Source organism: Hydra vulgaris, chromosome 04, assembly GCF_038396675.1.
Source record: "Hydra vulgaris chromosome 04, alternate assembly HydraT2T_AEP".
Lineage (NCBI taxonomy): Eukaryota > Metazoa > Cnidaria > Hydrozoa > Anthoathecata > Hydridae > Hydra > Hydra vulgaris.
In genome coordinates this window covers 15,826,818-15,853,911 of record NC_088923.1, presented here as the reverse complement: position 1 = coordinate 15,853,911, position 27,094 = coordinate 15,826,818, and the positions used below count along the sequence as shown (strand labels likewise).

General features: G+C 27.4%; 1 protein-coding gene across 1 annotated transcript in view; it reads left to right on the top strand.

Annotated features, from left to right (window-relative positions):
- The window catches only part of LOC100208734 (WD repeat-containing protein 35), a 65,649-nt gene that overhangs the window by 6,249 nt on the left and 32,306 nt on the right, over window positions 1–27,094 (top strand). Inside the window, exons 2-15 of the mRNA XM_065795577.1 lie at window positions 12,120–12,234; window positions 12,471–12,539; window positions 17,215–17,307; window positions 17,606–17,707; window positions 18,097–18,176; window positions 19,027–19,107; window positions 20,986–21,044; window positions 21,123–21,489; window positions 21,714–21,806; window positions 22,065–22,157; window positions 22,293–22,353; window positions 25,213–25,354; window positions 25,482–25,551; window positions 25,848–25,901. Of these exons, the coding sequence (XP_065651649.1) occupies window positions 12,120–12,234; window positions 12,471–12,539; window positions 17,215–17,307; window positions 17,606–17,707; window positions 18,097–18,176; window positions 19,027–19,107; window positions 20,986–21,044; window positions 21,123–21,489; window positions 21,714–21,806; window positions 22,065–22,157; window positions 22,293–22,353; window positions 25,213–25,354; window positions 25,482–25,551; window positions 25,848–25,901 (1,479 nt within the window). The remainder of the gene's footprint in view (window positions 1–12,119; window positions 12,235–12,470; window positions 12,540–17,214; window positions 17,308–17,605; window positions 17,708–18,096; window positions 18,177–19,026; window positions 19,108–20,985; window positions 21,045–21,122; window positions 21,490–21,713; window positions 21,807–22,064; window positions 22,158–22,292; window positions 22,354–25,212; window positions 25,355–25,481; window positions 25,552–25,847; window positions 25,902–27,094) is intronic.

The window sequence follows — 27,094 nt, the reverse complement described above, 5'->3', positions numbered from 1 at the left end:
CTTCTTACTCCATATTTTATTCTCTATTCTCTATAAATCTCAAATCCGGCCTTGTATGGAATACTGTTGCCTTATATGGGGCAGAACTTCTAATGATGTCCTTTCTCTTTTAAACAAGGTGCAAAAATGCATTTTAAACATTGTTGGACCTGCTCTTGCAGCCAACCTCCAACCATTATCACATTGTCGTTAAGTTGCTTCTTTTTTTCTCTTCTACAAATACAATAATGGGCACTGCTATAAAGAGCTAGCATCTCTTGTGCCATCTACTAAAATTCATTCTTGTGTTACTCGTCATTCAATTAAGTCTTTTTTCTGTGACTGTTCCTAAATGCTTCGAAAACTCTTATTCCTCTAGTTTTTTTCTTCGAACATCAGTTCTTTGAAATTCGTTTTCATCTTGCTTTCCTGATTCATATTACTTGCAATCTTTTAAGTCGAATGTCAATCTTTATCTTGCTCTACAATCTTCATCTTTTCTCTGTCTGTAACTTCCAACCCTAATTAGTGGTTGCTTGCAGCCTTGTTGGCTGAAGATGTTAAAAAAAGAAAAAAGAAATTTAACTATATCTTTGACATAAAAATCTATGATAACCATTTAAAAATATTTTTCTTTCACAAAACAATATTGTTTGAAATGCTTTCCTCAAATCAATCAATACAAATCTAAAAATTTCCTATTAAAATATTAGGGGAGAGGGACAGTTTTGGTACTAGAAATTAGGTAATTGATATCATGTAAGTCGGAAGTCGAAGGATGATTGATACCATTAGTGTCAGTTTAATGCCACACGATACCCAGAGCCAGATTTACACCCTTGAGGCCATAAGCTGAATAAAAATCATGGCCCTCAAAAATATTTTGAATGAAAAATAATTATGTAATGTAAATAACATTAAACTGTTTGTTATTTGCTTTTGTATCTTCAATTCATTAGTTTACAGGTTTTATACAGATTTGTTATCAAAGAGTAAACTAAGTTTGAAGCAGAATTAGGCTTGGAACAGAAAAATGCAAATTTTCATTTTTAGATAAATAAACTTTAATTCCTCAGAAAATATAAATTTTAGAAGTATACTTTTTTTTTTAAATAATATTTTAAACACCAGTAAAGATTTCCAAAAAGTTACAGGATTACGCTATGTATCATAGAGTCACTGCAATTGTTTAAATGCAGTTCATGTATGATCATGCTTGGAAGTCATGCATGGAAGTTGGCTATTTGTTTATTTCATGTAGTTATTTTTATTTTATAAAAATAACTTGCTTGTGAGAATTTCAAGTGAAATATTATATATCTACAACTCATTTTAATAACTCAATTTTCTATGAGAAATGGCAGTCGTTAAATATTTCAAGCTCGAGTAGAGTATTTAAAAATTGTTGTATATTTTTCAAACTATTGCAACATAAACTCACAAAAAAAAAAAAAATTTGATTAAAATATAAATATATATTATATTTAATTCATTCAGGCAGCTTAAAATATGATAAAAATATTTTTGTTATCATTGTTCTTTAAAGAAATCAGTATGCATATTGCAGGCCTTGTTACGAGATTTCGCTGCGTAGCGAAAACGCGTAACGCATTTTTAAGTAACTCAACTCCGCAAATATATTTTGCATCGTTAGAAGTTATATTGCGTCACTAGCGTCTTTTGAAGTACCGCATTGTAATTAAAGTTATTTTATTAACGCGTTAAAAATCATACAGTTTGTTTTTTTCTCATTATAACAAAAGTTACAAATAAAATCTAAGTTCTTATTTAAAAAATCATTTTTATTATGTTTTTCAAATATGAACAAAATTTTATTTTGAAAAAAAAAATTTTTTTTCATGAAATGTAATATAATGTTTGTTTATTTTCTTATGATTTTTACAGTTGGTTTTTGGTATTTTATTAACTGTTAATAAATTTTTTCTTATTTAATTTGTGAACTCTTTTTAATAATGTTTTTAAACGATAAAGATAACATATTCGTGATCACAATTTATTTTCATAAGTTAAACGAACGTCTTTAAAACTTTATGTTATTGAATTAACAATAAACAAAATATCTTATTAATAAAATATTTACATCAAAATAAATACATTTTTTAAACTACTATGACTAAAAATAATTTTTATATTTAAAAGGAATTTATATATTTAATTCCTTAAGATAAAACTTAAAACACTTAATTTTTTTTAACTAATTTTTAACAACAACAAAAAAAATTATGAAACAATTTGTTTCTTTAACAAAAAATCTATTAATTTACAATTGCGGTTAAATGCTTCTACTTACGACTTTATTTCTTCTGAATAAACGTTACTTTACGTCACGTTAACGACAATCAAAAGATAATTTAAATAATTTAAAAGATATAAGTTTTTGCGTTGCGCAAAACTGCTGAACGCGTAGGCAAATCGCCTTTTCGCAAGCAAAATGCGAGCTGCGTAACGCTTTTTAACAAGGCCTGATATTGCTTTAAAGGGATCTTCAAGTGCCGAGACAAGTTGCTTTCACATTAAAGGGATCCCAAAATGCCGAGACAAGTTGTGTTTATTTTAAAGAGAATGATAAATGTTTGGGCAGAATATTTTTAAGTAAAACAAAATAATAAATGTATACCAGTAACAATGGTATGCGGTAGTGGTGTAGTGGTAAAGCGCTCGCTTCATAGGCGAGAGGTTCTGAGTTCGATCCCCACCACGCCCCTGGTAGTACCACGCTCAACTTGTTTCTCCGCGCAGCGACCTTGTTCATCAAGGTTCGTGTTTTGGAATTATAGAGTTGAGAGAGGGTTATAACCACTATTAAGTAGCCTCCTTATCTGTGGCCTTCTCAGCCTTGAAGAGGTAAATAACAAAAAAAACAACAACAAACTTTGATGTTTTACTCGAAGCTTGCCGTCTCCACAGTAGCAATTCTCTCGGACTCTTTAAAATATATGCCACAATCTACAGACTTTATAATTTATTCAAGCGCATTTAATTACAAAGAGTTTTAGTAAATGGCGTCATTGTAGAATTTTTTTTCTGAATCAATGTTATTTGTTATTGTTTTATTTATTTTTTAAAATAACGTTTATTATTAATCGTATGACTTCCCTATAAATTTTATTGGAAGCTAAACACAAGAATATTTTTTTATAGAGAACAAGAACCAAATAAAATTAAGATTTTTATATTGCACTCTTAAATAAAATAAATATATAAAAAAAGTCGTTGATCACCTTATTATATATTCTGAACCTTTATTTCTTTTTATTTAAATAATGGGAACTTTTTTTTAGTTTATCTAAGCGGTTTATTGCAATGATGTTTTTGTTCTTCTATCGAAATGACATTTTAAATGACAAATTATTTATTAACTAAAAAATGATTTTTTAAAATTTTAATTAATAAATAATTTTGGTAAACAGCATCATTTATTGGAGATAATAGCCAAATTCTTTGATTTATAGTTAGAAAATATTATTAAGTATGTCAATTCAGTGGAAATTGATAAATTTTGATGAATTTGAATAAGAATATTAAGGTAATTTTGTATTTTGCATTTGGATTTTGATAACTAAACAATAAAAATGTTGGCAACTCCATACCGGTTCGAACCTCTTTAAAAAAAGACAAAAGAAACCTGTATGGATAAAAGAAATGAAATAGTTGAAAATTGTATCAGCTATGAAAATTTGAATTTTGATATTGCTAAAACATCAAAGCTAAGCCGTTTAAGTGTTGGCGCTGAACAATTGTGTAGTTATGGATATTGTAAAACTATGCCACTTGAAAAAGAATGTCTTTGTTAAGTTGAAATAAAGGAAATAAATATCGCCTCAGGTATTACAAATTAATTAACATTCTTTAAAATATAAACTTATGTGCACAGTATTAATAATAGTAATAATAACAAACATTACCTTTTTTGTAGATAATTGCTATGTAAAGTAAAGAAAGTTTTTTTTTTTAATGATCATCATTGCATAACAGAGCATAAAACAGACAGCTTTTTATTAATTAAAGCAATAAATAATGTTTTATGGCAACAATTGAAGACAGATGGCGATTAAAATTGTTATTGTGTTGAAGCACGCCTTAAAAAATATTATATTTAATATTTCCTAATTTAAATGTTGTATTTGGCAAGTATTTTACATTTCTCTTATCAAAAAACTAGCAAAATTGACAATAAAAAGTTTTTTGTTAAACGATTTCGATTTCAAAATTGACTCGTTAATACTACACTTTTTTTGCAATCTTTGACAGTAATTATTTAACTTTAAAAATAAAATAAAATGAGCAATACATGCTTTATAGAATAAATTTTATTAAATATATCTCGCTTGATTAAATAAGTATTTTGAGAATATATATAACCTGATGAAAAGTTTAGCAAATAAGGGGACTTCCATAATGTACATACGCCTGAATTTCGAACTTTCTCTCCCCCCCCCCCCCATTCCACATTTTGCTATAATTTTTTTTAGTACCCTCCATCTCCCTAAAAGTATCTACGCTCTTAACCTACCTACCCAACATTTTATGATATTTTTTCTACATTAGTGTTCCTGTACTTTTATAATTGACCCCCTGCCCTCTATCTCATATATGCTCTTTGCAGATCCCCTCTCTCCCACCCAAGCATACGTACTTTATAAACAATCCCTAAATGCTGTTAACTAAACTTTTATAAGGTTAAAATATAAACTTAACTTAATTAATTAACTTAAAATAAAATTTAACAGAACCTTTATACGGATAATAATAATTTAATAACAATAAATATAGCACAAAACTAATTTACAGCAATAAACAAGCTTAAAATGTCTGAAATATTTTATTACTAATTTTAATGCAAACTTCGTAAAAATAAAAAAAAAATAATAATTTGAAATAACTAAAAAAGTTCTGTAGTAATTTATGATTAAAAAAAAAAACTTTTATATGATGATAAGTAACTAAACAAATTCTTTAATAATCTATATGAAAAAAAAAAATCTATAATTTGCTAACAAAAAATTTTTTAAAGATTTTTTATCAAAATTCTACAATGACGTCAGTTACTAAAACTCTTTGGAATTAAACACGTTTGAATAAATTATAAAGTCTGTAGATTGCGGCATATATTTTAAAGACTCCGAGAGAATTGCTACTGTGGAAATGGCAAGCTTCGAGTAAAACAACTAAGTTTGTTTTTGTTGGTCTACATTTATTATTTAAAAATATTATACTTAAAAAAATTCTGCCCAAACATTTTTTTTTTAATCATTCTCTTTAAAATAAACACAACTTGTCTCAGCACTTTGGGATCCCTTTAAAGAAAATATTTAAATGTTTATTTTTTTGAGTCCTTCCCCTACCTTTTTTTTTCTCAACTTTGAAGCCGTTGTTGCAACGATTATTTTTAGTCATCATTTTTTCAATCATCATTTTAATCAATTGTGTTTATCTTGTTTAGTTTTATCATAAGATAAGGAGTTGATTTAAAGGCATTTTTTTGAATGTATGAATTTACCGATGTTACTTTAGTTACGATAAGAAAACTATTACACTAAAGACTTTAATAAATGCTTTTGTTGCAAATACCACACTATTAGTAAATAATTATTGAAAATTGTTCAAAGTATTTTAAACATTTATTAACTATATTGTAGTAAATTCAATTTTAGTAGTTATTAATGTTTTAAATAATTAGTAATTAAATGTTTAAATAGTTTAAACAATTTTTAATCAATATTTACATTACATAATATATTTACATATATTAAATCGCGCTATATTTGTAAAATTAACAAAATAGTTTTATGTCTTGCATTCGAATAACTATTCGAAAATTTTGATTTAAATATTAGCAAATCTGTTCATTTAAAATTTACTAAAGGTTAATAATTTTTAAAGTGATTTCAAGGCGCATTTTAAATTAAAGATATTTAAAGAAGAGATAATTACAGTAAACATAATTTGAAAAATGTTATATTTTTTTTATTAAAAAGCATATTATATTTTAAAAAATATATAATATTTTTTTTTTAACCTTAAGAATAATTTACTATGAGTTATGGTTTTAAACAGATTTTAATAAAACTTAGTTAAGTTATTTTAATCGATATTTGTATTATTTTCAAAGTCTAAAAGAATATGGAAAAAAAACAAAACTTTCTGAAAAAGTTTACATTTCGTTTTTTTGTTTTCATCGCATAAACTAAAATAGCAAGCTAAAGATCAAAAGTTTATTTATTCAAAAATTAAATTTGCATGATAGTTATTAAGACTGAAATTTTTTACTTTTTGTTCATTTATTATCAAAAGCAGTTTACTCTTAATTGCAAAAAACTAAAGTTAACTTTACTCTGAATGGATATTTTAAAATCATACTATCTTTCGAAAAAGCAAATTTTTTATACATTCCATTGTTATAAAATTTTGCAACAAGTTATTAACAACATTCATTTTTTTAAAACTAACGTTCAGTTAGTAACCGAAGGACAGTTACGTCATTACATAAAAAAAAAAAGTAATTTCTTTTTAATTCATTTTATTGACCTGAAGAATAAATGAGATAGCTAAAATAAACTGAAATTTGTTTATATACTAATGCATTTAAAAACTGCATTTTTAATAAAAAATAAAAATAAAAATTAAAAATAATTTATGGGCGCCTATTTTTTGGGCGCCCATAATGCTCCAGGGGTACTAAAACGGGTCTGGGTTCGTCCGTGTATATTTTTATAAAATTGTTTTCTTTATCTTTTATAAAATATCTTTTATAAAAGATATATTAATTTAAAAATATTCCAGATGATTGATGAACCAAATATATTGTTTTATTTTTAATTGTATTACAACATCTTTTAGACTTTAGTAAAAAATTATACAAATAAGTTTCTGATTGTCAGACAAAAATTACTTCGATATCTTTAAAAAAAGCCAAAATGGCATCATATACTGAAACTGTTATGAATTAAACATGTATAAAACAAATTATGCATTCTGCATTGTTTTATTGATATGCATTTATTTTTATTATTATTATTTTTTTAATTCTGATTCACTCGCAGCAAGGCTGCAAGCAACTACTATTAAGTTGGGAGTTACTACAAAAAAAGAAAAAAAGAACAGAGTTATAAAGCAAGGAAAAAGTTGATAGAAGACTTAAAAATGTGAAGGTTGTATGAGTCACGAAAACATGAAGATGGGAGAGAGTTTCAAAGGGTTGAGGTGCGGTGAAAAAAACTAGTCAAAAAAAAGTTTTTAGAGCATGCAAGGACAGATATAGTAAAAGAATGAGACTTTGCTGAATGACGAGTCAATCGAGATATGATAATGATAGCCCTTTGAGCAGCGATCATGATAATATTTGTAGAAAAGAGAGAGACTCAAATTTAGCAGATAGAGCGAGTCCAACTACGATTACAATGCATTTTTGGACCTTGTCAAGAAGAGAAAGAGCATCATTAGAAGAACCAGCCCAAATATGACAACAGTATTCCATACAGGGGCAAATACGAGATTTTTAGAGGTAGCGATGGAATCAGGAGTAAGAAAATGGCGAGCACAATAAAGAGAAGCAACCTTGGCGGATGCTAATTTAGCAATTAATTGTATATATGGTTTCTATGATAGTTCAGTAGTAAACGATAATTCATGAAGGCATAGCAGAGGACTCAGTGAGATGGTAGCCATCCATTAATATTTGAATGTTGACAGTATTGCGATAGTTGTTTGCAGTAAATAACTGATTTTTGTTGGAGTTTACAAGTCACTGCAAGCCACAAACTGTTACAGATGTGAGATCAGATTCAAGATCGACAGCCTATTCTAAGAAATTGAAAAGAGAAGACTTTTTGTCAAGACAGGAGTATAAAATTCAGTCATCAGCAAAAAGATCTACTTTACATGTAAGGTTGTCCAGATGATCATTAATTTAAATAAAAAACAAAAACAAGACTAAGGGTAGAACCTTAAGGTACCCCAGAAGTTAGAGGAAATGAAGAACAGTGTTAACCTTCGAGGATGACTTTAGCAAATGGTTAGAAAGAAACAATTTGATAATCTCAAAAACTTTCCCAGATACACAATATGAAGCAAGCTTGTGGAGAAGACCATCTTGGCAAACTTTGTCCAAATCTTTATATACGTCAAGAGCAATAGCCCTAGACTCTCCGCCTCCAACTAATGCACAATAAAATCTTTCAGTCACAGCAGTTAGTAAGTCAGCTGTAGAGGAAGAGGATCAAAAACCGTATTGGTTGTCTGACAGTAAGTTATTTGACTCGAGATGAGATGTCAATTTTATTGATCAAAGACTCAAAGCCCTTGCTAATAACAGAAAGAAGACAATAATTGAAGTGGTCAGAATGTTCTTGGGAGTTAAAAATTGGAACAACAGAAGTCATGTTCCGGCAGGCACAAAAACAAGAAGAGAGTAAAGAGAGTTCTGCAGAACAATTTTGTAAGGCTTTGATAGGAATGTTGTCTGGACTACAAGCGGTAGAAGAGTTTAATTGAGATACAGCTTTAGCAACGAAAGCTTGAGCGATTTGAATGTCTTACAATGGGTTAAGTTGTTTAATTGGAATGGAAGAAAGAGAATGGTCATAAGATTCAAGAGTTGAATTAGAAGAAAAAATCTTTGCAAGTAGTTCTGTCTTATCCTTGGGAGAGCTAATAAGGTCATGAATGGGGATGGAATACTAGACCTACTCTTGTTAATGGTGCTGTTGAAGATTTTCCAAAAGTCCCTAGAGCCTAACCTGAGATAAGATTTAGTGAGCTTAGAATAATGGAGCTTAGCATCAGACAACACTTTTTTACATCCATTTCTTGCAATAAAAAATAGCCGTTTGTTCTCAAGAGAGTTGTTCTTTTGAAAAAGATGAAAAAAATGATTATGATTATATATAGCAGCTGCATAAGAAGGTGGAAACCATGGAGTAAAATGAGAAAGGTGAAAATAAAAAAAAACTAAAAATAATTTAGAAATATATTCTATTGTTCCACTTTTCCCACTCTCCCCAACATTTCAGTGATTATATAAATTTACTTTTTTAAATTACTAATCATTTATAAAAATAAAGTTTCATGAAGACCCAAGCTGCAATACCAAATGATACTATTGATACCAACATAATCAATACTTTTGATACTATTATTGCGTGACTTAATAAACTGAGACTTGATACCAATTATCTAGTGTCTAATTGGTACACAGGCAAATATTTAACTGTTTTAGATCAATTTTAACTTGCAGTTATTAATTGTTTTTATAATTACTTTTACCACAGAAAATATGGTTTTAAGCAGTTGTTATCTTTATTCATTTTTTGTTATTCATTTTTCACTTGTTGTTGTTTTTGATTGTTTTCACATTTTGCTGCATATGGCAAGTTCGATACTTTTTTAAAAATATGCTCAATATCAAAAGAAGAACTCCTAGTTTAATATTTTATTAAAAGTAGTAAGATCCAGTATGGTCTTACTTATAAATAAGTGCGAAAGTTGTCCTACAACTATAGTTTAACTATTAGTATTGAAATTGACAAATCTTGATCAAATAATCATCTTGCAGGAGTAGACTGGATGAATAAGTGAATAGATGAATGGGTTCATGAGAAATCAGCATCCATCAAATTAGTTTACACAAATCTAAAGATACAAGTATTTCACTTGCAACAAGCTTCAATCAGGTCAATGTATCAAAATTTTTTGTTACTTATGATTATATATGTATATATATATACCCTGTAGTACCAGTTGAAGTGCGAAGTTTGTTTAAACTTGTCATGTTAACAGGCATGTGCTTTTTATATAGTTCCCGCATTTATTTGTATTGTTTGAATAGATTCTAGATGACTCGTTGTTCAATGGGGAACAATGGTCATTCCAACAAGACAGTGCCCCTTCGCACAAAGCGAAGACAACACAGAGGTGGTTGACAGCCAATGTGCCCGATTTTATCTCTACGGATGCCTGGCCGTCAGCATCACCAGATCTTAATCCATTGGATTATGCAATCTGGTCTAAACTGGAGGCGAAGGTGTGCTGCAAACCTCACACTTCCGTTGATGCCCTCAAGCGATCACTTCTCAGAGAATGGGATGCTTTATTCACGGATATCGTGCGTAAATCAATCGAGGAATGGCGTCCAAGACTGGAGGCGTGCATACGGGCAAAAGGGGGTTATTTCGAGGACTCTCTTTATTAATGTGTACTTAAGCATTTTAACTAAAACATAACATGCATATAATATGTATATATTACATTTGTTCTTGCATTAAAAACATGTTCTCTTAAATTTTTTTACTGAATTAAAATTTCGCACTTCAATTGGTACTACTTAGGTATTTATATATATATATATATATATATATATATATATATATATATATATATATATATATATATATATATATATATATATAAATATATATATATATATATATATATACATATATATATATATATATATATATATATATATATATATATATATATATATATATATATATATATATATATATATATATATATATATATGTATATATATATATATACAGGCCTTTTTACGAGATTTTGCTGCGTAACAAAAACGCATAAGGCATTTCAAAGTAACTCAACTCAGCAAATATATTTTGTATTGTTAAAATTTCATTTGTGTCACTAGCATCTTTTCAAGTACCGCATTGTAATTAAAGTTATTTTATTAACGCGTTAAAAATCATACAAACAGTTTTCTTTTCCTCACTATAACAAAAGTTACAAATAAAATCTAATTTCCTATTTGAAAAATCATTTTTATTATTTTTTTCAAATATGAACTAAATTTTATTATGAAAAAAATATTTTTTTCATAAAACGTAACATATTATTTGTTTATTTTCTTATAATTTTACAGTTGGTTTTTGGATATTTTATTAACTGTTAATAAATATTTTCTTATTTATTTTGTGAACTCTTTTTAATAATGTTTTTAAACAATAAAGAGTTTTTTTAATTATTTATCAGTTACCGATAACATATTCGTGATCATAGTTTATTTTCATAAATTAAACAAACGTCATTAAAACTTTACGTTATTGAATTAACAATAAACAAAATTTCTTATTAATAAAATATTTACATCAAAATAAATCGTGAATTTTTTAAACTATTATGACAAAAAATAATTTTTATATTTATATAACAAAATATATTAATATGACAAAAAATAATTTTTATATTTATATATATTTAATTCCTTAAGATAAAACTTAAAGCACTTTATTTTTTTAAACTAATCTTTAACAGCATCAAAAAAATTATTAAACGAACTGTTTCTTTAACAAAAAATCTATTAGTTTACAATTGCGGTTAAATGCTTTTACTTACGACTTTATTTCTTTTGCATAAACGTCACGTAAATAATATCAAAAGATAATTTAAGTATTCTAAAAGATAAAAGTTTTTGCGTAACGCAAAACTGCTGAACGCGTAGGCAAATCACCTTTTCGCAGGCAAAATGCGAGCTGCGTAATGCTTCTTAATAAAGCCTGATATATATATATATATATTTTTTTTGTTATTCACTTCCTCTAGGCCAAGATGGCCACTACAGATGAGGAGGCTACTTAATAGTGGTCATAACCCTCTCTCAACTCTATAACTCCGAAACACAAACCTTGAAGAACAAGGCCGCTGCGCGGAGAAACAAGTTGAGCGCAGTACTACCAGGGGCGTGGTGGGGATCGAACTTGGAACCTCTCGCTTATAAAGTGAGCGCTTTACCAATACACTACTACTGCATATATATATATATATATATATATATATATATTTTTTTTTTTAATTATGCACTTCCATATATAATATATAACTGCATACAAAAGTATTGAAAAAACATTTGTATAAAAAATATCTTTAACTCTGAAACATCTCTCTAATTTCACTGAAGTTTTTATCTTCTTGGTCTTATAATATCCCTCACCACTCATATTGATTTTACATCATTCTTTGTCTCCCTGATTTTGGTTTATAAATCTCCACTGACGTTGTTTTATAGATTAAATAAAGGTAAATAGTTTGAATTTAAAACTAGTGAAAGATTAATTAGGTCTTAAAAATCTAGCATGTTAATAATACTAATATTTTTTCTTTAGATTGCCATTCCTAACAATACCAAACTATGTAGTATTGGGTGGAGTCGTGACCAAGGTTATATTGCATGCGGTGGAAATGATGGCATGCTTAAAGTTTTGTGTTTAGAATCACAAGGTCAGATTTATTAAAATGAAGTTAATGTTGTCATGCAAGTTTTTAATTAACAGTTATTGAAAACTTATTAATCAAAGTTTATTATCAACAAAATAAAAATATATTGACTAAAGTCTATATCTTATTAGTAGTATATTGCACAAACAGTTTATATCTGTTTATGTATTTTTAAAATATATTTTGCAGAAGTCCTAAAATTTTTGCAAACTTCTATTTAATGTTTAGCTTTTTTTTAGATCAAAAGATCAAGGGCACAGCTGCCCAAAGTAATTTGTCTATGAATCAAACTCTCGAAGGACATTCAGGTAGGTTTAAAGTTTGCTTTGTAGAATAAAACAACAACAACAAAAAATTTTTTATTTTTGAAGTTAAGTTATATTTATTTTTGCATTTAGTATTTTTTATTATTTTCTAAAAAATAATACACAGCCCAAGGAATTAGGAAAAATGAGGTAGGCAATAAATTTATACACGAAGGTCTTACTATAAAACATAGAAGCAAGGACGGTGATTTTTTGCTGACCTCAAACAGTTTTAGCTTGGCTGTTAGATAGCATTGCTGAATGCTGACCCTTATTCAGAGGGTTGATATATATATATATATATATATATATATATATATATATATATACACACACAGTATTGGACAAAACATTTGCAACCAACATCGAACAATGCTAAAAAGTGTTCCTAATTTTACATGTCTTAAAAACGAAACGAACTATACTATCACAGCAAACAGTTCAGGAGTCTGGAATCATAGCATGCCATGACATGAGCAATCAGCTCACAGGTGACAGCACACAGGCAGAATTTCAATGACAAGTGCCATTTTGCAGCGGACAAAACAAGTGCAACTTTTTTGGTTTGTTTCATTTTCTTAAGTCTGGTTCGTGTCAACGTCACGGAAGTTTTTTAATAATTAAAGGAAGTATCCCGAAGTTTCCAGAAGCATGCAGAAGCTTCCAGAAGAAGCATCTGGAAGCATCCAGTAGCATCCAGAAGTATCCAGAAACATTAAGAAGCATCCAGACGCATCCAGAAGCTTCTAGAAGCATCAAAAAGAAGCATCTAGAATCTTCCAGAACAGGTTCACACCGGTTCATTTTATTATACAAGAGACATGTAAAGCGACATGTAATTCAGTCAGTATATGGAAGTCAATCAGTCAGTCAGTGAGCGATGGCATTTGCCGTTTACGTCGACTGGCCAGAAAACGCCTCGATTTACGTTACTGCCATAAGACCGTGAAGCATGATGGAGGCAATGTAATGGTCTGGGGGTGTTTTTCTGCTAACGGTCTAGGTCCAATACATCGAAACGATGGAATAATGGACCATTTCATGAATAAAAATATCCTGAAAGATGTTATGTCACCTCATGCTGAATGGAATATGCCAATAAAATGGGTTTTTCAGCAAGACAACAATCCGAAACACACTGCAAAAGTAGTCAAGCAGTGGTTTCAAGACAACCACTTATCGGTGATGGATTGGCTGCCTCAATCTCCGGATCTCAACCCTATTGAGAACCTGTGGGAGATCGTCAACCACAGAATTAATCATGAAGGTGTTCGTAATAAGAATTAACTGTTTGAACAAATCCAAAAGGCCTGGGCAGCGATTTCACAAAGTCTCATTGATCACCTGATCGAATCTATGCCTTGAAGATGCAAGGCTGTGATCGACAACAAAGGATTCGCCACAAAATATTGATAGTGAAATACAGCTTGGTCAAAATTTTGTCAAGTTGCACTTGTTTTGTCCAATAGGAAATCAACTTTTTTTAATACTTTTGATTAATTTATTAATTTTCGTGTACAAATAATGAACTTTGTGATGAATAAAACTTGACGAACTTTGTCTCTAAACAGTTACATAGTTATTTCTCTAAATTGAAAAATGCAGCACTTTTATATATATATATATATATATATATATATATATATATATATATATATATATATATATATATATATATCAGGGCTTGTTACAAGATTTCGCTGCGTAGCGAAAACGCGTAACGCATTTTTAAGTAACTCAACTCAGCAAATATATTTTGCATCGTTAGAAGTTATATTGCGTCACTAGCGTCTTTACAAGTACTGCATTGTAATTAAAGTTATTTTATTATCGCGTTAAAAATCATACAAACAGTTTTTTTTTTCTCACTATAACAAAAGTTACAAATAAAATTAAAGTTCTTATTAAAAAAATCATTTTTATTATTTTTTTCAAATATAAACTAAATTTTATTTTGAAAAAAATATTTTTTTCATGAAACATAAAATATTTGTTTATTTTCTTATGATTTTACATTTGGTTTTTGGTTATTTTATTAACTGTTAATAAATTTTTTCTTATTTAATTTGTGAACTCTTTTTAATAATGTTTTTAAACAATAGAGTTTTTTTTTTGTTATTTATCAGTTACCGATAACATATTCGTGATCATAATTTATTTTCATAAATTAAATGAACGTCATTAAAACTTTACGTTATTGAATTAACAATAAACAAAATATCTTATTTATAAAATATTTACATCAAAATAAATCGTGCATTTTTTAAACTATTATGACTAAAAATAATTTTTATATTTAAAAGGAGTTTATATATTTAATTCCTTAAGATAAAACTTAAAACACTTTATTTTTTTTAACAAATTTTTAATAACAAAACAAAAATTATGAAACAAACTGTTTCATAATTTTTTTTTAACAAAAAAGTCTATTAGTTTACAATTGCGGTTAAACTTACGACTTTATTTCTTCTGAATAAACGTCACGTTAACGATAATCAAAAGATAATTTAAATATTCTAGAAGATATAAGTTTTTGCGTAGCGCAAAACTGCTGAACGCATAGGCAAATCGCTTTTTCGCAAGCAAAATGCGAGCTGCGTAACGCTTCTTAACAAGGCCTGATATATATATATGTATATATATATATATATATATATATATATATATATATATATATATATATATATATATATATATATATATATATATATATATATAAACCCTAATTTGATAACCCTAAATCCAAGGGCTGAATACATGTAGTAGAAGTTAAGAAAAAAGTTAAAGAACTTATGAAAAAAACTACACTAAAGTTAATATATATATAACAATATGTCTTTATACTTTGTTTATTTTTTTAATTAAATAAAAATATATGTAAGTATTATTAATTTTTTATATTATAACTGTATTTTATGTATTTTTTATATATTTTTACATATTTTATATGTATTTTTACATATCGAAACCTATAACATAAAAGTTGAAAGTGACAGTTTAAAATAAAGCAGCTAAAAACCTTGTGTTGCTATTTATTGTATGCAATATAAATTACACAATTTTTAAAATAGTGTTTTTATTCTGTAGTTGTCTTTTAGAAATAATCTTTTTTTAACTAAAAGAGATGTGTCAGATATCCAGCTCTGTCCCGGTTTTCTGGCAGTTTTTCTAGATCTAAGCTGGCCACCTGGTACATCTATATAATATAAGTAGCTGGTAAAGTTGATGGAATAATCCAATTGAGATACCCAGCACTTTTATATTCTGGAAGTCTGAAAAAAAATTGCTGGGTACCTGCCAAATACCTGGTTAGAGCTGGGTACTCATCATCTATCTGTTCCGGCAGTTTTCCTAGGTATTTAGAATATTTGATTTGATTTAAATTTATTAGAACAGTAACACATGTTCTTAAGGACATGCAAGTCCAAAAAATAAATAGGACTTTGACAGCGTACCCCACAACAATAAAATGAATATACTAAAAAGGTTACAAAATTAAAAAATACAACTATGACAAAAAAGCATATTTGATTTGGAACTACTCAAAAAATTTTGAGTAGTTCCAAATCAAATATTGAAAGTCTGTTGAAATATGAAAATTTACTTAAGTTGGCTAGTTTCCTAGTAAAACTTCTTAGTACTTTTTTGACTGCTTTTATTAATTCAGTGCACTGTGGTGACCAGACTGGAGAGCAATATTCTAAAATATGTTTTATATAAAGAATAAAGGTTTTTACGTGATCACGTGGATCACGACTTTTAAAAAACTTAAGTATTAAATATATGCTTGAAAGTTTGCAGCACAGACAACATTTGAAACATGATTTTTGTAATTTAGAAAAGATTCCATAGTCACACCAAGGTTTTTTGAGTTTTTAGACCAAGGTTTGACCAAGACCATAGTCATACCAAGGTTTTTTGAGTTTTTAGTTAAATTATGAACTCCTAATTTATGATTGAAATTAATATTTTTACAAGATGAAGCAGGTGCTATTCTAGTGCTACGCTAAGTGTAAAATTCTTACTACTCACAATTTTTAACTGCCAATTTATAACTGACCAGAGAAAAAATTTGTTGATGGCAACAGCTAGGTCATGGCTATGATCCATATCCCTAAATGAGCTACATAGTTTGATATTGTCAGCATATAGCATAAGAGAACAATTAGGATTTTTGATTATAATGGATAAATGGTTAACACATAATAAGAATATCCTTATGCCCAAAATGCTACCCTGAGGGACTCTACTAATAATGCTAGATGGTTTTGACAGAGAATTTCCCACCAAAACTTGTTCGTATCTGCTGTGTGAAGACCGCTGTATAAACACTGCTGTGTGCCAATGAAGGCATATCAATAGAGTAATAATAGTTAGCTAGTGATTTTAAAAACAAGTTATAAAGGTGCTTATAATTTACCATTTACCAAACATTTAGTTTAACAATTATTGGTCAAGTACAATCAGCTTAAGAATCAACATTTTTTCTTATTATATCATAAAGGCAGAATTTCTTGAAACATCATTTAGTACATTACTATTTATTTACAAATGTTGCCGTGGACATTTTTTGCATTCGATAAAATTTCATTAAATCCTTTTAAATTTGCTTTTTATTTTATGCAAGAGTTGTATTATATCTATAATTTAAACTAATTAAAGTCTCAAAAATATATAGGTACTGTCCAGATAATTACTTGGAATGAGCAGTTTCAAAAACTTACTACAAGTGACCAAGCAGGACTTATTATTGTGTGGATTCTTTATAAAGGTTAGCATTTTTTTTTTAAATTTTACATGATTGCATCTCTTGCAGAATTTATTTTCGTAATAAATTTACAGTAAAAAAAAGACATAACATAACCCATATAAAAACACATAATGCGTAGTTATCAATATCATTAAAAATAAATTTAACAGAAATGCAGTTATTTTACATGGCATAATTATGGCTATATAATTATTTTTTATAGTATTTTACATGGGTACATAATTATGGTTAAATGCATAATCTTGATTGAGTATGAAAGCATAAATATTTATGTTTTTTTTTTTTTTTTGAATCACAGGAGCTTGGTATGAAGAGATGATAAACAATCGCAACAAAAGTGTTGTATGTGACATGAAATGGAATGCAGATGGTCAAAAGATATGCATAACTTATGAAGATGGTAATATTTTTTAAAAAATATTTATTTACCTCTCCAAGGTCAAGAAAGAATTGAAATTGAAAATAATTTATTACTTTTTTTAGGCTATTTCTTCTTTTTTTTTATTAAATTAAATTTATATTACTTTTAATTGAATTTATGTTTTGTTTAAATATGTTTTAATTTTTTATTTTATTTTATTACAATAGGTCTTCTTTAAGAATATATTTTTTATTTAAAAAAACTAAATATTAATGTAACATTTAGTTTTACATTAAATAAGTTTTACTAAATATATATAATAAAATTCACTTCAAGTTTAAATTTAATATGTAAATTAATTGTGTTTTTTAATTGTCTAACTGTACCTGGTTTAAAAGAAAATATGTTGACTTTTTTTATAAATATAGGTGCTGTTATAATGGGATCAGTTGATGGAAATAGAGTTTGGGGGAAAGACTTTAAAAACATGAGTCTAAGCAAAGTAGAGGTAATTTTTGTTTTTGTTTTAGCATTTTAGATTATACTTTTAAGTTTGTACAAAATATAAATAAGTCAAATTGTTAAATAAAATTATTTGTATTTAATAAGAAAATATTTTTTCTTTAAAAAAAAATAAATAAATAAAATATATAAGTCCTTAAATAATTTTTTTTTTTTTTCTTAGATTTCATATTGTTAATTTTATTCATAATTATCATTTACATAGGCTTTGTAGCCTATACACATTTGTTTGTTCAAAATATATTTTTTTTATCAGAAAACAAAAAATCTAAAAATAAAATAAATTATTTGAATGACTGTATTATTTTTTTTTGGTGCTAAAACTAATAAACTAAAACTACGTTCTAAAATAAAATCTCAAATTTCATTTGAGAATTTGAAGAACAGCAACAACAACAAAATTTTTTTTTTTTAGTTTATGTTAAAAGGTCAGTTAAGCAATTATGTCATTTAGTTTTTACATAGAATATAACATAAAAAATCCTAAAATAAAAAAAAATCCTAGCTTTTGTTTTAAATACTTTTTAATTGTTAATTGAGTTTATGGTATTACAACTTAATAAAATATGAAGTGATGTTATTTTTTCTAACAACTAAGTGACACTTGGTGGTAATCTATCTTGAAATTATAAAAAGTATTATTGGTAGTACTTGCAGCTATTTGGCAAGTTCCACGACATAATTGATGTAAATCCTCAATTAAAAATGTTTTGGTTTTATTTACAACTTCGTAATACTAGAAAAATTTTTATTTTCTACTTTAAAATTAACTGTTGAAAAGAAAACTTTACAACACAATTTATAATTTTATCAATGTTTTTTTTTTTTTTTTACAGTGGTCACCTGATGGAAAGATCATACTTTTTGGACTTAAAAGTGGCGAAGTCCATGTTTATGATAATTTAGGAAATCAATTTGTAAGCAATTTTCTATGTTTATTTCTTATGCCTAGTTAATAATTTTTATTTCAATAATATTAATTACATATTTTACATTTTAACTTAAAAGATAAATTTTCACAAAAAATATTTATTATTTCAAATTATATTTCATTTTAATAGAGTAAATTTGTGTCATAGCACAAACCGAACGTCTCGATATATATATCTCAGCAGGTTCACTCTTCTGAAGTATAAATTAACAATTAAACCAAAACATAATTAAAGTTTTTTTTTAATCAAATTATGCAAAAGCAAAGCTTCCTTTTAGAACAATAAATTGTTTTATACTTGTTACAAGCATATGTTTGCAGCGTTAATGCTACAATAATATACACATAACAAGCGTCATTTATTGAGACTTGAAAAATTCTTTAAATGTATAAATTTTTTTTTGCAAAAACCGTGCCTGTTTATTATCTGCTTAATTAAATTTTTTTGACTTGCATTTTTCATTTTAGTTACAATGATAATTATACTTTTGAGAGAAAAAAAACAACACTTTTGCGACAGCAGTAAATTGCTCCCCTAAAACGTTTGAATACTCTGTATTTTTCTTTTAATTATATATAAAAAAAAAAGATGGCGTACAGAATAACGTATTTTTTATGACTCTTATTTTGCTTTTGATTATACAAGAAAAAGTTGTAAGATCTTATTTTATTAACCTAACGATAGTAACGAAAAGTGCTGAAATGAATGGTGAATATTCTATATATGTACAATTGCTTAAAATAAAATGATATTCGATTTTTGTTTGTAAATTGTCTCACAACTATTTTTATTTATTACTTCTTGTATGTGGAGATATTGAGACTTTTCCTGACCTAACCCATGACTATTTTGGATAGTTTTAAGGATAGTTATAGAAAAGCGTGTGGTCATTTAAAATTGCTGAGTAAATTAAAGATCTTCCTTCCTGCAAAGGAAGCTCTCTAGTTTTATCTACAAATGATTATTCCAATATTAGCATACAATTCTAACATCAATCTTAATTTTATAGCAACACACAAAGCCAAACTAAGTTCATTTGACAGAAGAGCAAAAGATATAGTTGGTAGCTATCAAGATCTTAAGGATATTGAAAAATACTTATTTGTAAAAAAAGTGTTTAAATACTTAATGACGATTTTACTAATCACTTCGAAACCATTAAATATAAGAAATGTACCAGATAAGAAATATTGTTGAGACTTCCGAAAATAAAACTCGAAATAAACACTCTTATTACTTTGCAGGAGCAAAACTTTTTAACGAGTTACCTTCAGACATTTGAAAATATGGCAGAACTAACATTATTTAAAAAAAAAACTAAACAACCACTTTTTTTTTAAAGCAGCAGTGATGTACACTTTACTAATTTTAATACTTTTTATAGTATTTGTTATTTTCGGATAAATATAATTTCTGTTTTAAGTTTTCGTTTTTAAACAGGACACATGTTGATAACAGTTTTTATAACTGAAAGTGTATATCCTGTATAAATATCATTTTAATAAATAAATAAATAAAAAAAGAATATGACATTAAAAAAAAACGTTTTTGTATTTATTCTGACACGTGACTTGTTTAGAATAGATTTGCTTTCATTGTTTGCTTTTTAAAAACAAATAACATCAAATCAAATAATTATTCAACTAAAGACTGATGTTCAATGAGATTTTTTATGAGCAAATATTTTTTTTATTGGTCATTAACATTATTGGTTTTTAATGGCTAATTGAAGCTGACTACAGAAAAATTTAACACAATAGAAATGCGAAGTAACTAACATGATTTAGGCAATAAAATCTTTAAAAAGCAAAGCTTTGTTAAAGAATAATTTATTACTTGATTAAATTATATGTTTATTTTTAGAGTACTATTGAGTTGTTTTGTCTAGATGGAGGCACTTCCAATCTAGTTGCTATAGAATGGTAAGTTCTGGTGAATAAGTTGTTAATCTATTTTTTACTAATGCAATTGATAGATATATTGAAGTTAAATTCTGTTAGGTACAATGGCAATGCTGGTTATTTAGAAGAAAGTTGTCCTTGTCTAGCTATTTCCTATGAAAATGGAAAGTGTCAAATAATGAGAGATGAGCTTGATGAGCAACCTGTATTAATCAACACAAACATGAGAGTCGTAGCTTTTAAGTGGTGCCATAATGGATCTATGTTTGCTGTGGCTGGCTCTGTTGCTAATCAAGACAAAGATGTCAATTGTGTTCAATTTTATACTCCATTTGGTGAGCATCTGCGTACTTTAAAGGTTCCTGGTAAAGATTTGACATCTTTAACATGGGAAGGTGGAAGTCTGAGAATTGCTTTGACTGTTGATACATTTATTTATTTCGCAAACATCAGACCAAACTACAAGGTAATTTTATTTTGTATATGCTTTTTGTTTATTAAATAGTTTCCATTTATTAAATGAATTTCAAATTAAACAGTAAATTTAATTTAAAAGGTCTTGTCTTAGATAGTTACTTAATTTCATATCAAAAATTTTTTTTAAAAAACTAAAGTTAAATTTTTTTTTGTAACTTTAAAGTGGGTTATTTATATTATACAATTTATTTTTTTTACTTGTACTTTTTATAGTGGGGTTATTTTGCTGACACCTTAGTTTATGCTTTTACAAGACCGAATAGGCGAGAATGGTGTGTAATATTTTGGGATACTAAAGGAAGTGAGGTAAATACACATTTTTTTATTTTTATTTAGGTTGAATTAACTATAGTTTAATTAATTGATTGGTTGAATTAGCTATAGTTTAGTTGATTGGTTGGTTGAGTTAATTATACTTTGATTGGTTGGTTGAGTTGGCTATAGTTTGATTAATTGGTCATAAAATTTTAGTTGAATTAGCTATAATTTATAAAGTAATTTATGTAATAAAATTAATAAATGCAAATTGTAAACATTTTTATACGTTTTATAATTTTAAAATAGAGATACATAAAATATGTTCGAAATCTAGTCAATATTGTGACTGCTGCAGATCATTGTGTGTTAATGACAAAAGCTGAGGACTCTAGTCATCAGGTATTATTGACAATGGCTTTTTCACATACATTTATTTGACTTTCTTATTGTTGTTTGTTGAGAAATTTTTTAAATTTATTTTTAATAATTAATGTTAAATTAAAATTAATTATAAATTAAAATTTATTTTTTAAGTTTATTTTGGTGTTGTGCAATGCTATTGGAACACCACTTGATTCAAGGTATATTGATATAGGTAACAACTTTGCTAATGTTACTTTTTTTTTTAACTAATTCACAACTAAATCTCCACCACGTCCCTGGTAGTATCACACTCAACTTGTTTCTCTGCGTGGCGGCCTTGTTTGTTGAGGTTTGTGTTTCGGAGTTATATAGTTGAGAGAGGGTTGTAACCACATAAGTAGCCTACTCGACTTTAGTGGCCTTCTTGGCCTTGGGACAATGAATAATTAAAAAAAAAAAAAGGGCTCCAACAAGGCTGAAAGCAATCATTATATAAGTTGTGAACTGTAAGAAATCAAAAGAGTAAAGTTCTTGAAAAAGAGTTAAGTTTTTTTCTTGATATAGTATACTTAAAAATCAATAGTTAAACAGTTCTGAAAAATATAAAGGCAGTTGAGGTTTCCAAATCAAAGTATTTGTTTGAGCAGTAACCATGGTAGTATTTGTTGAAAAAAGAAATGCATGATGGGACAGAGACTCAAGCTTGGCAGTTAAAGCAGATCTAACTACATTTACAATCTTTTCCTTGTCTAGAAGAGAAAAGAGCATAATTAGAAAAATTGATCCAAATATGACAATAGTATTTTGTACAATCAGAGTTTGTAGAGGCGACCTTAGCAGATGCTCAAATTGTAATGGACTGTATATAAGATTTTCATGAGAGGTTAGTAGCTTGTGTGATTGTTTTTATCAAAACTGTGTCATTTTTGTATTTGTGTATTACTGTATTTGTGTCATCAGCAAAAAGAGCCACTTTAGATGTAAGATTGTCAGGAAGACTGTTAATAATGATAAGAAATAATACAGGACCAAGGATTGAACTTTACGTGGTACCCCAGAAGTTACTTAAAATAAAGAAGAGTTTCGGTCTTGAGGGGCAACTAATATTGCAGTTAAAAAGAAATGATTTTAAAAACTCTCTATATACACCATATAAAGAAATCTTAACAAGAAATTCAACCTGCCAGACTTAATTGAAAGCTAATGGGGGCAGAACCTTTCTGTTGTGACAGTTAAAAAGTCAGTTGTAGAATGAGATGATCAAAAGATGATCAAGTTGATTGTCTGGGAGTAAGTTATTAGGCTCAAGGTGAGATATTAGAAGTTTGTAGATTAAAGAAGAAAAGACCTTCCTAATAAAAGAGGGAAAACTGATTGAACAATAGTTTCTTAAGAGTTTTTAAAGATTGGAACCACAAATACCATTTTTCAACTGGCAGAAAAACTTCAGCTAAGCACTTACTAAGTAGTTTACAGAGTATTGAGAATTCTGTTTGTAAGTTTCTAAGGGTATGACTAGAATGTTGTCTGGACCATAAGGGAACACGTCTGTAAGGCTAGAATGTTGTCTGGACCACAAGCAGTAGAAGAGTTTAAGAGAGAAATAACTGTAGCAACAGTAGCAGGATTAGTTAAGATGTCTAACCATGGTTTAACTTGTTACTCTAAGCTGAAAGGAAGAGCATGATTAGATAAGATTCATTAGATATGAGTTCTGCTGTTACCTTGGAGGAGGTAATAAAATCAGACTTATGAATCTGAGATGGAATTTTAGATTTGCCTTGGTTGATGATATGTTTTATGATACTTGGTTGATGATACAAGATTTAATAATCTGAAAATAATGGAGTTTAGCGTCAGAAGAGGAAGTCCAGTTTTAAGGTAGTAGTAAGTGCGATGATAGAGTGAGTCTGAAAAGAGGTAAAGCTTTTAGCAAAATTATGGCTTGGTTATGCAAAAACTAAACAAAATTATGGCTTAAACTACATAAAGAAGAACAAGGAAAAACATAAACTAAGGTAGTAAGTGAATAGGATTGTCTGGAAAATGAGTTACAAAGTTATCTGAGTAAGATATTAAGAAATTCAAAAGTTTTAGCTTTAATGCCAGTGGTATTAGAGCCAAGCTGTTCAGTATGATAAGCATTAAATTCACCAAGAGCAGCAATATTGGCTGATAGATGAAGAGAAAAGGTTTGATAGATTTGATCAGAAATTTTACATCAAATAAAATTTGAATATCAAGTAGAGTTTAGTCTTGGGAAGAAAAACCAACAAAAAGTAAGTTAACTGAATGAAGAGATGCTGAACGGAAGCAGGTGAATTGATGTGTATGTAAGTCAAGCATGCGAATATTGGAATCTTTGTGAATCAAAGGGTAATATCCATCAAAGCTGAAATCCGAAGATAAAACAACGAAATTCAAATTAGTCTCAAAAAGAGCATAGAAGATAAATTTTGCAATATGAAGATAAAGTTAAATCAAAGTTAAATCAAAGAAAAGTTACTTCAAAGACCACAAATTTTGTAAAAGATGGACTAAAACAATTAGGTGGTGATGATGTAAAAGATAGATTATAACAATTAGGTGATGATGATGTAAAAGATAGATTGAAACCTTTAGGTGGTGATGATTTTTTATGTTTATTATTTTTAGGTACTTTAGTCATTTATTAAGTTTATTAAAAAAATTGACTCAATCAGAGACAGTTATTACTAATTGACCTCACAACCATTAAGCTGAATATTAGAGCTGTTCCCTTGTAGGAGTGAAAAAAGTTGTATAGCTATTTTTCTTTTTATTTCAGTATATTTCCCCAAGACCATGAAGGCCACTACAGTTGAGGAGACTACTTTAGTTGTGATTAAAAACCCTCTCTCAACCCTATAACTCCAAAACACGAACCTTGATGAACAAAGTTGCTGTGCGGAAGAAACAAGTTGAGCGCGGTACTACCAGGTGCATCGTGGGGATCAAACTTTTTATTAAAAGGAATCAAAATAATTTAATCCTAATTTTATTTTATTATTTGTTTTTATTCATTTTTTATTTTATTTTTTTAGTTTACATTATTTCTAATATTTTTCTCTAGAACCACGTTTTATTTGTATCACATCAACTCATGTTGTTGCTGCATCAAAAGAAGCATTTTATACATGGAACTATAAAGCAGTTAAAAAATTTAACACTGACATAGCTCAAAATGTAAATCGAAAAAAAGATGGTAGTGAGAAGTAGGTGTTTTGTCTCGTTTTAACTATTTTTTGGAAGAATGGGTGTGTACAGGAGGAAGGGGGGGGGATTTTATAATGCCTATAAATTTTTTTCTTCTATTATTTAACTTGATGTTTTTGTTTGAAGATATTTTCACATTGATGATGTACCATCTGGTGCAGGTGATGGAATTACAGACTTGAAAAAAGCCAAAGCTGTGAGTAAAGATTGTTTTATATATTTTAAAAAGATCCTTTTATATAATTAAATGTGCACAACGTTTTACAAATATTTTTAAAATTTTTATTTCAATCTACTTTTATAGTGATTGTAATGAGTTATATATTTTATGAGTTATTTTTATTTGTTTTGCTATGTAAAATATTTTTATTATTTGATGTTAAATGTTATTTGTTATACAAATTTGTTAATTTTACTGTTATATATTATTTATAATTTAATTATTATATTTATTATGTACTATGTAAGAATTTAATCATCTTTATATGCAAGGCAACATCTGATCCTGTTTGCAGCATTTGTGCTTCTGACAAGTTACTGGTTATTGTAAGTTAGTTTTCTTCAATATTTCTCTTTACACTCACACAAAAAAACACATCTGACCATGTTTGCACTGCTTTAAAAAATTTATTAAAACTCTCAGATAAAATGTTATACTATTGCTAATTTTTGTAAGGTATTTGGAAAATTTTAACTTTATAGGTTTAATGATGAAAATTTAAATAAAAAATAATAACAAAAGACAAGAAAACAAAAAAGGGGATAAGAACTAATGAAAGGCTTATAAATTAATGCTAGTTTTAAATTTTTTAATTTCTTGTATTACAATTGTATTATTCAAACATTTTTTGAAAATAGTTGTTTTAATTGTCACTGATATAAAAAATTTGTAACGCTGTCACAAATTTTTTGTTACAGTGTCAAATAAATTTTGGTTTAATAAAATGTTTTCAAACAAATAAAAAAATATAATTTTTTATAAAGAATTATTAATCTAAAAATCTCTGTTCTTCTTAAATGATTGTAGTCTTAATTTTAAATTGAATTAGTGTAAACATTACCAGGGATGTCAGGAGTGTTTAGAAATAAACAATTTCTTTCTTAACACATAAAATTTTTAATTTATTAAAAATGACAATTTTTTCACTTTTATGATATGTGCGTAAATTTCAATTTTCAAAGCAAATTTCTGAATTTTTAAGAAAATTTTAGTAAGTATTTAATAAAAATATATACATCACCATACTCACGCTAAATGTGTTTAATATTTAACATAATATCACAAATTGATTTTATTTAAAATTTAATTACTACACTTTATGGTTTACATCAAAATCAAAAATTATAACACTTGGCTTGTAAATTATTATAGTGGGGAGTTGCTAAAGTTGAAACACCTAAAGAATAAATCTTTCTTTACCAATAGCTTAAGTATGAAAACATTTATGAATTGGTTGTAGAGATGTACAGCCCTATTATACTTTTAACCATTAGATTTAATTGATTGGATTTTTATTGTAAATAAACTTGGTTTTTTCGAGGTATCATTTTGTTCCATCAAGACAACCTGTTTACTTAATTGAAACACATTAATACCTTAATTGAAGCATATCCTTTTTTTTCTTTAAATACATTAACATTAACAAAAAATGATTAAAAATCATTTTTTATTTTTATTATGACTTATTTAAATAAAAAATAACAACTTAAAATTAACTTTACATAGACTGAATTAAAAA